This window comes from Gopherus evgoodei, chromosome 15 (genome assembly GCF_007399415.2).
Source record: "Gopherus evgoodei ecotype Sinaloan lineage chromosome 15, rGopEvg1_v1.p, whole genome shotgun sequence".
Taxonomy (NCBI): Eukaryota; Metazoa; Chordata; order Testudines; family Testudinidae; genus Gopherus; species Gopherus evgoodei.
The window spans coordinates 598,109-611,539 of record NC_044336.1 but is presented as its reverse complement, the minus strand read 5'-3'; the positions used below and the strand labels follow the sequence as shown (position 1 = coordinate 611,539).

Below are 13,431 nucleotides of genomic sequence, written 5' to 3'. Positions count from 1 at the left end.
CCATCCATCACACTTTGTTACCCCTGGACCAGAAAGTGGGGAAAGATGAGAGGTACCAAATTGTGGTGGGAATGCCTCCATCCATCACAACTTACTGCCCTGGGACTGTAGGATGGTGAAAGGCAGAAGCAGCACATTTTGACAGGGCAGCAAAAAGGAGAATACACAAATGTTAATAACTGTTACCAGCAGCAAACCCTGCAGGCAATGTTACACTGGCAGGGTGAGGAGCAGCAGGTAGCCCTGAGGGAAAAGGGAGGAGAACTGGAGGGTTTTTTTTCTACAGCCCAGTGATGGGTTAATTTGACTGCAATTAACCAGAGGTCGGACATAGCACTGACAACTCCAGGATCTGAACTACAGAAGCAGCTCAGCCCAGGAGTGCACCCGGTCTCGCTAGGACCCAGGAGGCGCCGGGCGGCGCGATTCCCGGGGTCATTCAGCCTGGCAGCAGGAAGTGAATTGCGGTCGCTGCAGTGACTCTCTGGCGGCGCAATCCGCGTCCTTTGCAAGACCCCGGGGCCTCGGCTGCCGCTGGGGACCCAGAGCCCTGGCTGCAGACGCGGGAGGAACATTCCCGCTGCTCCCCAAGAGACTCTCCCAGTGCAAAGACCCCAGCCTGACCCGCCCCCCTTACTGGGACCCAGAGCCCCGTTCCCAGGCAGAGCCCCACGTGGAGAGAAGGTGAGACCTGCCCCGCTCCCCAGGGAGAGACGCTCCCGGTGCAGCCTGGCTGCAGGGGCAGGGGATACCCCAGGCTGCTCCCAGCTGGGCTGGCCGCGATTCCCTGTGTTGGGAAGAAGAAAGATGGCTGCCAGCTCCCATGGTTTGCAGGGAGTGGGAGGGATTGGACAGTAACATGTGAGGAGCCAAAAGGGGGTTGAAGAGGGGCAGGGGGCCCTGAGAGCTAGAGGGCATTGAGGGGGAACAGGGATGTGTGAGGGGACAGAAATGGGTGAATAGGGATGCAGGGGGTGGGATGGGGATGTGGGGCTGCAGAAGGGAGGCTGAGGGAATAAACAGGAATCGGGGCAGAGGGAGAATTCTGGGGCTCAGGGGAACAGAGCTAGAATAGATGGAAACACTGAGTAGGTGATAAAGGGAAGGAAATGGGGGATTGTGGGGAGGCATAAGAACAAGCAGAGACTGGCCGGGGAAGGAAGAACCAGAGGGTAGGGGAAGGAAAAGGGATGGTGAAAGGTACAATGGCAGCTCCTCCAGCCCATGAGGTGGGAGAGGGGGCTGCCCCACCCAGCAGCCAGTGGGGAATCTTTTTTCCTAGATATGATCAAACAAGCATTGGGGGAACAGGGGATTTCCCCCTAACGGCTCAGAATTTACAAGGCAAATATCCCGCCCCCCTCCCCCCACACACACTCTCTCTGCCCCCAATTTAGTCGTTAATTTTTTAAGACAGTGTCGCTGTTTGGGAGTCTGACTCCTGAATGTTAAATATTTGGGTCTAACAGGACTGAACAGGATCTGTGCAGGATTCTGGGCCAGACAAGAGTCCCTGCTAGCAACAGCAGGCAAGGAGTCCAACTGTTTTTATTTTGGTTTGGTTCAGGTTCAGTTGCATTCAGTATGTTCAGTTTCATTTCTAGTTCAAGCCACCCAAAGAAACAAAAATAAAACTTCAGTTACTGTTTTAAATCATATTTCAATCTTTGTGGAGGTAAATTCAGAAAAGAGAGCTGCAGCTTACAATGGAAACTTCTCATTTTTGGCTATTTATTTATTTTTTAACTTTAACTTTACACGAGTTTTCCTAGTGTTTTTGTATTGTCAAAAGAACACAATATTTTATGCACAATTTGTTTGAGCAACTTAAAATAACATCTTTGCTTTGTAATATTGGACCTCTGCAGTGAAAGGATACATCTGAGGTCTGGAAATTTTCTTTCAGAACTCATTTGTGTTGCTGGAACTGCCAGTACAATTTTTGCTAGTTGATTTAGCTTGGGCATGACATTTTTCTGATGTTCCTAGTAGTTTGCTCTGTTTTCTTTTTTTTTGAGATGTGGCTCATCTGCAAATGAGTCAAGAATTGGCCCAATCATTTTTTGGGCTTTGCTTCATCTTCCTTTTTGGAAATTTCACAAACTCTCAGAAGAAGTTCCAATTCATCTTTCAATTTCAGATGTGCCTGACATTGATTCTATGACATCATTATTTCTTACTTCTGACTGAAGTATTTCCATCTTCTTCCATGTTTTGGTATAATGAATTTTTGCCTTGACTTTGTCCTCTGCTGAGAATGGGGATTGATATCTAAGATCAAGATATATGTATGAAAGAAACATATCTATCTGGGGGTAGGTGTAGGGGGGTTGGAGGAGGGTATCAAATAGTATCCAGGGGGGGGGGCGGGGTTTGGGAGTGGGCCCTGCAGCTGGCTTCAGTGGGGAAGGGAGTTTGGGGCATGAACCCTACCTCAAGTGAGGCAACTGGAAGGAGGAGCTGCCCCAGGGGTTGGAGAGGGTGGGAGGAGGCCTTTCTAAGGGGAGAAGGTTGGGGAGCCATTATTTTTGCCCCTGGACTTGAAGAGTTATGAACTTCATGGCCCAGGGAGCATCCCCCCTCTTCTCTCCCCAGGGGAGTATCTCAGAGATGGTTCCTCTATCTCTGGGCCCTCTTTCTGCCTCCCATTGTGTGCAAGCAGCTCCCAAGCTTATCCTCTCCCTCCCTGTGCTTGTGGGCTGGCCCCCTTCTATTTCATTTTCTTCTCACTATGGGGTAGGCCAGGGGTTGGCAACCTCTGGCACGCAGCTCGCCAGGGTAAGCACCCTGGCGGGCCGGGCCAGTTTGTTTATCTGCTGTGTCGGCAGGTTCGGCGGACCATGGCTCCCACTGGCCAGGCCAATGAGGGCGGTGGGAAGCGACGCGGGCAAGGGATGTGCTGGCTGTGGCTTCCCGTCACCCCCATTGGCCTGGGACGGCGAACCGTGGCCAGTGGGAGCCGCGATCTGCTGAACCTGCCAACGCGGCAGGTAAACAAACTGGTCCAGCCCTCCAGGGTGCTTACCCTGGCGAGCCGCATGCCAGAGGTTGCCAACCCCTGGGGTAGGCCGTTCCGAGAGCCATCACCAACCCATTGGCTAGCTAGTTTCTTCTCTTAAAATTAAAATAAGATCATTGAATAATTTTTGTATTGAGTTTAAAAAAGTGAGGAATTCCCCCTCCTTTTTTTTTCCCAGTTCAGTCCGTAAGTCAAAATTTTGAACATAAAAATGACCATACTGGGTCCTTCCAGCCCAGTAGCCTGTTTTCTGACAGTGGACAATGCCAAGTGCCCCAGAGGGAATGAACAGAATAGGTAATCATCAAGTGATCCATACCCTGTCACTCATTCCCAGCTTCTGGCAAACAGAGGCTAAGAACACCATCCCTGCCCATCCTGGCTAATAGCCATTGATGGACCTACTCTCCAACCTTTTGAGCAGGGGTGGACTAGATGACCTCCTGAGGTCTCTTGCAACCCTAATCTATGGTTCCATGAACTTAACTGTTTTTTAAAATGCTGTTATAGTCTTGGCCTTCACAACATCCTCTGGCAAGGAGTTCCACAGGTTGACTGGACGTTGTATGAAAAAAATACTTCCTTTTGCTTGTTTTAAATCTGCTGCCTATTAATTTCATTTTATGACCTCTATTGTTATGAGGAGTAAATAATAATCCTTATCTACTTTCTCCACACCAGTCATGATTTTATAGACCGCAATCATATCCCCTTTTATTCCTCTCTTTTCCAAGCTGAAAAATCCCAATCTTATTAATCTCTCCTCATATGGCAGCTGTTCCATACCCCTAATAATTTTTGTCGCCCTTTTCTGAACCTTTTCCAATTCCAATATGTCTTTTTTGAGTGGGGGTGACCACATCTGCATGCAGTATTCAAGATGTGGGCATATCATGTATTTATATGGAGGCAATATGATATTTTCTGTCTTCTTATCTCTCCCTTTCTTAATGATTCCCAACATTCTGTTCGCTTTTTTGACTGCTGCTGCACATTGAGTGAATGTTTTCAGAGAACTATCTGCAATGACTCCAAGATCTCTTTCTTGAGTGGTAACAGCTAATTTTATATATATAGTTGGGTTTATGTTTTTCAGTGTGTATTATTTTGAAATTCAGTGTTGATAAATGCATCTGCCATTTTGTTGCCCAGTCACCCAGTTTCAAGAGATCCTTTTGTTGCTCTTCACAGTCTGCCTGGGACTTAATTATCTTGAGTAGTTTTGTATCATCTGCACATTTTGCCACCTCACTGTTTAGCCCTTTTTCCAGACGAGTTATGAATATGTTGAATAGGACTGGTCCCAGTACAGACTTTTGGGGGACACTGCTGTTTACCTCTCTCCATTCTGAAAATTGACTGTTTATTCCTACCCTTTGTTTCCTATCTTTTAACCAGTTACCAGTTCATGAGAGGACCTTCCCTCTTATCCCATGACAGCTTATTTTGCTTCAGAGCCTTTGGTGAGAGACCCTTGTCAAAGGCTTTCTGAGAAGCTTAGTACACTTTATCCACTGGATCCCCCCTTATCCACATGCTTGTTGACCCTCTGAAAGAACTCTAGTAGATTGGTGAGGCATGATTTCCATTTACAAAAACCATGTTGACTCTTCCCCAACAAATTATGTTCATCTATGTGTCTGACAGTTTTGTTCTTTACTATAGTTTCACCCAGTTTGCCTGGTACTGAAGTCAGGTTTACCGGCCTGTAATTGCTGGGATCACTTCTAGAGCCTTTTTTAAAAATTGTCATCACATTAGCTATTATCCAGTCATTTGGTATAGCTGATTTAAATGATAGGTTGCAGACTACAGTTAGTAGCTGTGCAATTTCACATTTGAGATCCTTCAGAACACTTGGTCCTGGTCCTGGTTTAGTTTATCAATTTGTTCCAAAATCTCCTCTACTGACATCTCAATCTGGGACAGTTCCTCAGATTTGTCACCTAAAAAGAATGGCTCAGGTTTGTGAATCTCCCTTGCATCCTCAGCTATGAAGACTGATTCAAAGAATTCATTTAGCTTCTCCACAATGGCCTTATTGTCCTTTAGTGCTCCTTTAGCATCTTGTTCATGCAGTGGCCCCACTGGTTTAGCAGGCTTCCTGCTGCTGATGTACTTAGAACTTTTTCTATCACTTTTTGCGTCTTTGGATAGTTCTTCAAATTCTCTTTTGGCCTTCCTAATTATATTTTTACACTTCATTTGCCAGAGCCAAAGTTTATGCTCCTTTCTATGTTCCTTACTAGGATTTAACTTCCACATTTTAAAGGGTGCCTTTTTGCCTTTCAATGCTTCTTTTACTTTGTTGTTTAGCCTTGGTGGCACTTTTTTGGTTCTCTTATTATGTTTTTTAATTTGAGGTATACATTTAAGTTGAGCCTCTATTATGGTGTCTTTAAAAAGTTTCCATGCAGCTTGCAGGGATTTCACTTTTGGCACTGTACCTTTTTAATTTCTGTTTAACTAACTTCCTCATTTGTGTGTAGTCCCCCTTTCTGAAATTAAATGCTACATTGATGGGCTGTTGTGGTGTTTTCCCCACCCCAGGGGTGTTAAATTTAATTATATTATGGTCACTATTACCAAGAGGTCCAGCTATATTCACCTCTTGGATCAGATCCTGTGCTCCACTTAGGACTAAATCAAGAATTGTCTCTTTCTTGTGGGTTCCAGGACTAGCTGCTCCAAGAAGTAGTCGTATTTAAGGTGTCAAGAAACTTTATTTCTGCATCCTGTCCTGAGATGACATGTACCCAGTCAATACGAGGATAGTTGAAATCCCCCATTATTATTGAGTTTTTTATTTTAATAGCCTCTGTAATCTCCCTGAGCATTTCACAATCACTTTCACTATCGTGGTCAGGTGGTCTGTAATATATCCCTACTGCTATATTCTTATAAGAGCATGGAACTACTATCTATAGCAATTATATGGTACAGTTTAGTTCATTTAAGATTTTTACTTCATTTGATTCTTTGCTTTCTTTCATATATAGTGCCACTCTCCCATTTCGGTTCAAGTATGAAATACTGGTTTTGAACTGGTTTTTCAGTTCCAGTGTGAGTCCAGATGGGCTAATGAGATCAGCATCGGCCTGATTGTCCCTGGGGCTGCAGGAGCAGCATGGGGAGGCTCAGTCATTAGCTGCCTCCAGCAGAGGTCTCTGGTGATTGCTAAGTAAGAGAAGGCCAGTGTCAATCTCTCTGCTCAGGATTGTAGAGCCCTAGTGCTAGCTGAGTTTTCTGGGGCACATGATGCTGCCTCCATTGTGCGCTGGGAGCAGCTGCTGGTCCCCAGCGGGGTCTGTGCTGGGACAGACCATCATTAAGCCCTTTTGTGCCATCTGATGGGGGACTTTTTCATGTGGCTGGAACCAGCCCTTAGAGCAGACCTGGGCTCTGTTGAAGACTCCCCCAGGTCTCTCTCCTCACCTGGAAAGTGCTGGTGATGGGCAGGAAAGTGACTGTGCACAAATGGCCCATCATCACCCCATCTGTGCTTCTGGGGATCTGCAGATCTGAGCTGCTTCCCTCAATACGTTCTGTCTCACACTCCTGTTAGCAGTGGCAGTAGCTATTAGAGAGGAAAGCCCACAGGAATGGCAGGACAGTAACCAGTTCCTCCATGCGGAAGTGAGAGTGAAAAGACTGGAAGGAGCAGCAGGAGCAATAAATGGGGAGGGAAGGTCCAGGCTCCCTGCCCTGCCCAGCTCCATTTCCTGCAGCATCTCAGGGCAGATTGACTTTGCTGAGAAGAAGGTGAGGAGCAGGGAGAGGAAAAGCCAGTTCCTGCCTCTGCCTGGTCCCCATGCTGCTGGGGGAATGTGCTGCCCTGGGGACAGTGTCGGGGGGGATCCCCCAAAATGGCACATTTGATCCTGCTTATTTCTGGGATTTGTCTTAGAGGCTCAGTTACTGGGAGGGTGTAAAAAGTGTCTTGTGGGTTTAATCCCGGTGGGAGGGGTCAGGTCTGTGTTGTAATAATGTAACTGAGGGTTTTCCCACCATGGCGGAGTCTAAAGTGTCTGTCTGTAGGAAAAGAGCCTGGGGGGAATCGGGGTGTGAAATGGACTAATGCTAATTCAGAAGCCTCCCCAGTTGTCCTCCTTACCCTGACAGGCTGCAGAATAATGACCATGTTTTGCTCTAGATCATCCCATCTTTGTGGGGGACAGGGAAGCGAAATCGATGTGATGGATCCAGCTTAGGTAGGGGATATTTTGGGGGAGAGCTGGTAGGGAGGCTTGTTATAGTGGGGGAGGGTCAGGATATACACAGGGTGAAGCAGGGAGGGGGACAAGGTGTTATAAACTTGCTGGAACATGCTCAGTCTAGGGCCTGTTTTACGACCAGGCCCATTGGTGGGGTGAACATTTCCCCCATTTGTGAAACAGGAAACAACCCCCCTAGACAGGGCAGGGAAAACAGACCAGAGTGCTGGAGCCTGAACCCACTACCCAGAGACTGCAGAGCAATACAAGGGAAAAGTACTGGGATTCCTGTCCCTGTCCCTGTCCCCTGTGCGGAGCTTTGCTTCCCACATCAGCCTGTGCCTAGTAGGTGTGTGGTAAATGAGAAGACCCTGCCCTCCTCCATCTGCTGGGAGGGACAAAGAACTCTCACCTTCTCTCTGTTCCCTGAGGTTTCCTGGCCACTCTGAGCAGAGTGGGGTGGGATTTTGCTCCTTTGGCCCTCCCGGAGCTGTCCAAATTTATGCTTCTTCCCCCATGAATAGTGGGATTGTGACTGGGGCAGCAGGTACTGAGTGGGGCGCACCTTTTGTTTCAGATGCTGGTGACATTCGAGGAGGTGGCTGTGTATTTCACTGAGGGGCAGGGGGCTCTGCTGGACCCCAGTCAGAGAGCCCTCTACAGGGATGTCATGCAGGAGAATTATGAGACTATTACCTCACTGGGTAAGGATTTGTGTTTGTTGTTTGAAGCTATGGGGTCTGCATTTCTGAATCTGGTCTGGGTCCTCTTGGGCAGGACTTTGGAGCGGAGCCTGGAGCTGGAGTGTGAGGCAGCACCGGAGCTGTGGAGCTTCAGGTTTTTTCCTGGAGCTGGAGCAGAGCTGGAGTACAGCTCCAAAGCCCTGCTCTCGGGTCAGCTAGATTAGAGAGGAATGGGACCCATAATCCACAACTACAGTGTGAGAGAGCCAATGACCTCCATACCCTCTCCGATGGGATGGGGGGTCATGAACTTAATGGACATGCTAATTCACACCCATCCCTCCAACTCTCATGGGTGCAGAAGCAGTGTATTATCCTATCTCAGCAGTTCTCAAACTTCATTGCACCGTGACCCTTCTGACAACAAACATTACTGCATGACCCCAGGAGGGGGAACCAAAGCCTCAGACCAAGAACAAAGCCCACCTTCAGCCCTGGACTGGAGGGACTCAGGCTTTGGCTTCAGCCCCAGGCCCTAGCAACTCTTAATGCCAGCCCTGGAGACCCCATTAAAATAGGGTCACAGCTCACTTTGGGATCCTGACCCATAATTTGAGAACCACTGTCCAATCTGCATTAATTCTCACTCACAAACAGAATCTCTGCACCTCCCTTCCTGGGACTAGCTCCATCTGTGGGAAGGTCTCTGGGTTCTGGAGGTTTAGACATAGGCAGGGGTTTAACACCAGAGATGTGTGTGCCTCAGCAAGTCCCCCCAGAGCGCACAGATCCTGAAAACTCCTAGTGAGGGTGTGACTACCTCCCCCTCTCCAGACATCAGCCTCTCCAGAGGGGGCTCAGTGACCAAGTTCCCATCTGTTCAGATCCCACTACCCCCTAGGAAATTATGGAGTCAGGTTAAACTCAAGAATGTGCCTTTGTGACAAATACTCCACCGATCCTCAGTGCACTCTGATCATGCCTGATTTCACATCCTGAGCAGGACTCCCCATTCCCAAACCTGACCTAGTCGCCCGGCTAGAAGCAGGGGAAGAGCCATGGCTCCCGGATTTCCAGGCCTCCGAGGAAAGGAAGCTCCCAAGCACAGGTGAGAAGTCAGTGACACTGACACAGAAAGTATCCGGCAAATGAAGAAAAATGCTGAAAATCAACAAAATGTGGTCTGAGCCCCCTCAGTTCTGTTCTCACCCAGTTCAGGCTGTGGTCAGCAGTTGTCATGTCATCGTGGTAGATACTGCTTATTCCCACCCACCTTGCTAGCTGTCAGGAATTTTCTCCCTGACTTCACTTCCCTGTGAGTGTTTGGATGAGATGTGGAGGCAGAATCCAATTTCTCAGTCTCCCCAACAGTTACTGTGTTGTGTTTTCCCTCTTTTCTGTTCCCCTTTCTGTCCTTTCTACCAGTCCAAGCAATGATTCCTGCCTGGATTCTCTCTCTGTCCCACAGCAGGTGACAAGACAAAGAGTGAGAACGAGGAGGGGGATCCACAGCAGAAATGTCCTGAGCAAGTGGAGCTGCAGGGGACATTTTTTAGAAGAGCTGAAGAGAATTTTTCCCAGTGCTTGGAACAGAGAAAAGCCTGGAGTAATTGGCAGAAGTCTGAGAGGAAGTTGGGAAACTGCCAAAGGAAGAACGTGGATGAATCAATTGAATGTGGGGGGGCAGGCAGGGATCCCAAGGAAATCACAGCCCAGCAGACAAATCACAAGGAAAAGAAACCCTATAAATGCTTGGACTGTGGGAAAAGTTTCAGTCGGCGCTCCGTACTTACTAACCATAAGAGAATCCACACAGGAGACAGACTGTATAAATGCTTGGACTGTGGGAAAAGCTTCAGTCAGTGCTCAGGCCTTATTAACCATAGGAGAATCCACACAGGAGAGAGACCCTATAAATGCCTGGACTGTGGGAAAAGCTTCAGTCAGCGCTCAGGCCTTATTAACCATGGTAAAATCCACACTGGAGAGAGACCCTATAAATGCTTGGACTGTGGGAAAAGCTTCGATCGGAGCTCAAATCTTACTACCCATCGGAGAGTACACACAGGAGAGAGACCGTATAAGTGCCTTGAGTGTGGGAAAAGTTTTAGTCAGCTCTCGGGCCTTATTAGCCATGGGAGAAACCACACGGGGGAGAGACCATATAAATGCCTTGAGTGTGGGAAAAGTTTTGGTGTACCATCTTCCCTTATTATACATCAGAGAACCCACACAGGAGAGAAACCCTATAAATGTTTGGACTGTGGGAAAAGCTTCAGTCAGCGCTCACGCCTTATTAGCCATGAGATAATCCACACGGGAGAAGGACCATATAAATGCCTTGAGTGTGGGAAAAGTTTCAGTGCACCATCCGTCCTTATTATACATCAGAGGACCCACACAGGAGAGAAACCCTATAAATGCTTGGACTGTGGGAAAAGCTTCAGTCAGCGCTCAGTCCTCATTACTCATAGGAGGATCCATACAGGAGAGGGACCATATAAATGTCTCGAGTGTGGGAAAAGTTTCAGTGTACCATCAGCCCTTCTCATACATCAGAGGACCCACACGGGAGAGAAACCCTATAAATGCTTGGTCTGTGGGAAAAGCTTCAGTCGGAACTCACATCTCATTAGCCATGGGAGAATCCACACTGGAGAGGAACCATATAAATGCTTGGACTGTGGGAAAAGCTTCAGTCAGCGCTCAGCCCTTATTAACCATGGGAGAATACACACAGGAGAGGGACCATATAAATGCCTTGAGTGTGGGAAAAATTTCAGTGTACCATCAGCCCTTCTTATACACCAGAGAACCCACACAGGAGAGAGACCCTATAAGTGTTTGGAGTGTGGGAAGAGCTTCAGTCAGCGCTCAGGCCTTATTAGTCATGGGAGAATCCACACAGAAGAGAGACCCTATAAATGCTTGGACTGTGGAAAAAGCTTCAAACGGAGCTCAAATCTTATTATTCATCGGAGATTGCACACAGGAGAGAGACCCTATAAATGCTTAGACTGTGGGAAAAGCTTCAGTCAACGCTCAGGCCTTATTAGCCATGGGAGAATCCATACGGGAGAAAGACCCTATAAATGTTCGGACTGTGGGAAAAGCTTCAGTCAGCGCTCAGTCCTTATTAACCATTTGAGAACCCACACAGGGGAGAGACCCTATAAATGCTCGGACTGTGGGAAAAGCTTCAATCGGAGCTCAAATCTTATTACCCATCGGAGATTACACACAGGATAGAGACTGTAATAATACCTTGAGTGTGGGAAAAACTTTGGTGAGAGCTCAAATCATCAGGACAGAAATCATATAAGTGCCTCCACTGTGGGGTAAGTTTCATTCAAAGATCAAGCCTTGCTTCATATCAGATACTCTACACAAGAGAGAAACCCCATAGGTGCTTGGATGATGGGAAAAGCTTCAATAACTGCAGGAAAAAATTCAGTCTGAGCTCACACATTATTCCATATTCGATAATTCACAGAAGAAAGACCTTGAATGTGATGGAAGCTTCATTTGGTGCTCACATCAGAGACTTCTCCACATAGGAGATAAATTCTCTCACTGCCTTGACTAGGGCTGGCCATAGTAAAAACTCCATTTCCCAATTCCCACGCACCTCAGTGGCATGTGGCTCCCAGGTATCCAGCTGCCCATGTCTGGGGGCAGGTTCCAGCAGCAGCTAACCTTGAGCTGTTCAGGGACCCCCTGGCTTTGCCTTGTTTAAGCAAACTGCAGGCTGAGGAGGAGAAGTACTGATCAGCCCCTGCTGCAGCCCTGGCTGCTGAACTGTTGGGCCTTCCTGCCTCCTGCTAACCTGCTGGGGGAAGGGAGAGAGAAACTCCTATAGAAGTTCCCTGTGCCTGGATGAAATTCTCCCATCTCTCTTCCCTTCCCAGATGTGATGCCCCTTCCATGGAGATGAGGGAAGGGATACTTGAGCCAGGCCCCACATTCACTCTGGACACCTGTCCCCACTCCCCATTTTCCAGCAGTCCCTGAGCTGGACTTCCCCACTTATCTGGAGTTGGTCCCTGTGGGTGAGTGTCCCTGGAGATTGGCAACTCTTCCCCTCCCTAAATCCACTAAGGTGCTAGGTTCTGGGAGATCAAATGTGAAGGGACCAGGAGGGATGGGTTTTGGGGAGGAAACTGGGGGATTGTATGGTTGAGGCTGGTGGATGTGAGATGCAGAGGGTGCTGGGGAAATCAAATGTTAGGGATCATGGGATAAGAGAGAGTAAAGAGAAGAGAGCTGCTGCCTCTTACCACTCACTCCCTCTTTCCCTTTCTCTTCCCTCTCTGCATTTGGAAAGCACCACTGAGAGGACTGATTTCACAGGGTCCTTTGTGGAATGCCTAAAGGTCTAAGGATCCTGTTACCCCAAAATTTGGACCCAAGGTGCCCTAATAATGGCCTCCCTATAACTGCAAACCAGTTGTGAATTTGGCCCATCTCAATGGGTGGCCTGCCGTAGAGGAATTGCCTGTGTTTTATCATGGAGTGAGTCTCTAACCCTCAGCCGACTCCTCAGAACAGATTAGTTCTGTTTACTCTGGGAGGATATGTATACAGCCCTCCGCTCAAAGGATTGACACTCAAGCAGTAATCATTTGAAAACAAAACAACATTTATTTAAACAAATGAGTTAGTGTACTTGATAATTGTGAAAATACAATGCAACACAAGCTACAGTAGAGCGACACAATAAACTACATGACTCATAGCAGATACAGTGTTGCACAATTCAGTACACAGACCAATATGTATAAAGCTTTAATACAATGTTGCAATATTTTATCAACCTATTACAATGTAACATACAGATCCCTTATACATATGTATAGAACAGCATTACAATATTACATGTTAAATTACATTATTAAGTAATAACATTCTATGAGTGGTGATCAGTGAATCATAGAATAGGTGGGGTAAAATCCATTCAGACGCAGGCATCTAGCTTTATTTACAATCATACCCCTGCATTTCTTATAATCAAGAGAGGTTTCAGAGAGTTATACATACTTTCCTTTTTCTTAAATCCTTCTGTCTGGTCTCGGTCAGGGCCGGCTTTATTAACTGCGGGGCCTGATTCAAATACCCGGCAGCGGTCCGGGGCTTCGGCAGCACTTCAGCGGCAGCGCTCTGGGTCTTCCGTGGCACCACTGCTGAAATGCTGCCGAAGACCACCAGAGCAGACCGCCTGCCGCCAGAATGCCACTGAAAACCCCTGGAGCTGACCGTGGCTGGGTGAGTTTAAAAAAAAAAAAAAAAAAGCTAAAGGAGCCTAAGGTGTTGGGCTCTGGTGGGGGCCCAATTCCAGAGAATTGGGCGAATCGGCCTAAAACTGGCCCTGGTTTCAGTCCTTCTGCTCTGTCAAAAGCAATTCCAGTTCTTGATGGATTCTTTCTTCTCTCCGCTCTCTCGATCTGCTTATCTCCGCTCTTTGACCTGTTCTTCTCCGCTCTCCTCTCATCTTCTCCATTCACTTCACACCCGCACT

At 47.6% G+C, this 13,431-nt stretch overlaps 2 protein-coding genes across 5 annotated transcripts in view; both read left to right on the top strand.

The window, feature by feature from the left end:
- LOC115635670 (zinc finger protein 436-like) overlaps positions 1-13,431 on the top strand; it is a 340,481-nt gene that overhangs the window by 218,965 nt on the left and 108,085 nt on the right. The gene's annotated exons all lie outside the window — the stretch shown is intronic.
- LOC115635660 (zinc finger protein 850-like) lies at positions 420-13,205 on the top strand. 4 transcript variants are annotated; one of them, XM_030534736.1, is made up of 4 exons: positions 420-684; positions 7,811-7,937; positions 8,920-9,024; positions 9,385-13,205. In XM_030534736.1, exons 2-4 carry the CDS (start codon positions 7,811-7,813, stop codon positions 11,163-11,165), a joined length of 2,013 nt encoding a protein of 670 aa, XP_030390596.1. In that variant the 5' UTR covers positions 420-684; the 3' UTR covers positions 11,166-13,205. The 4 variants fall into 4 exon arrangements, with proteins under 4 accessions (XP_030390596.1, XP_030390593.1, XP_030390597.1 ...); XM_030534733.1 differs by having other exon boundaries at positions 7,173-7,937; XM_030534734.1 differs by lacking the exon at positions 420-684 and adding an exon at positions 5,866-7,230.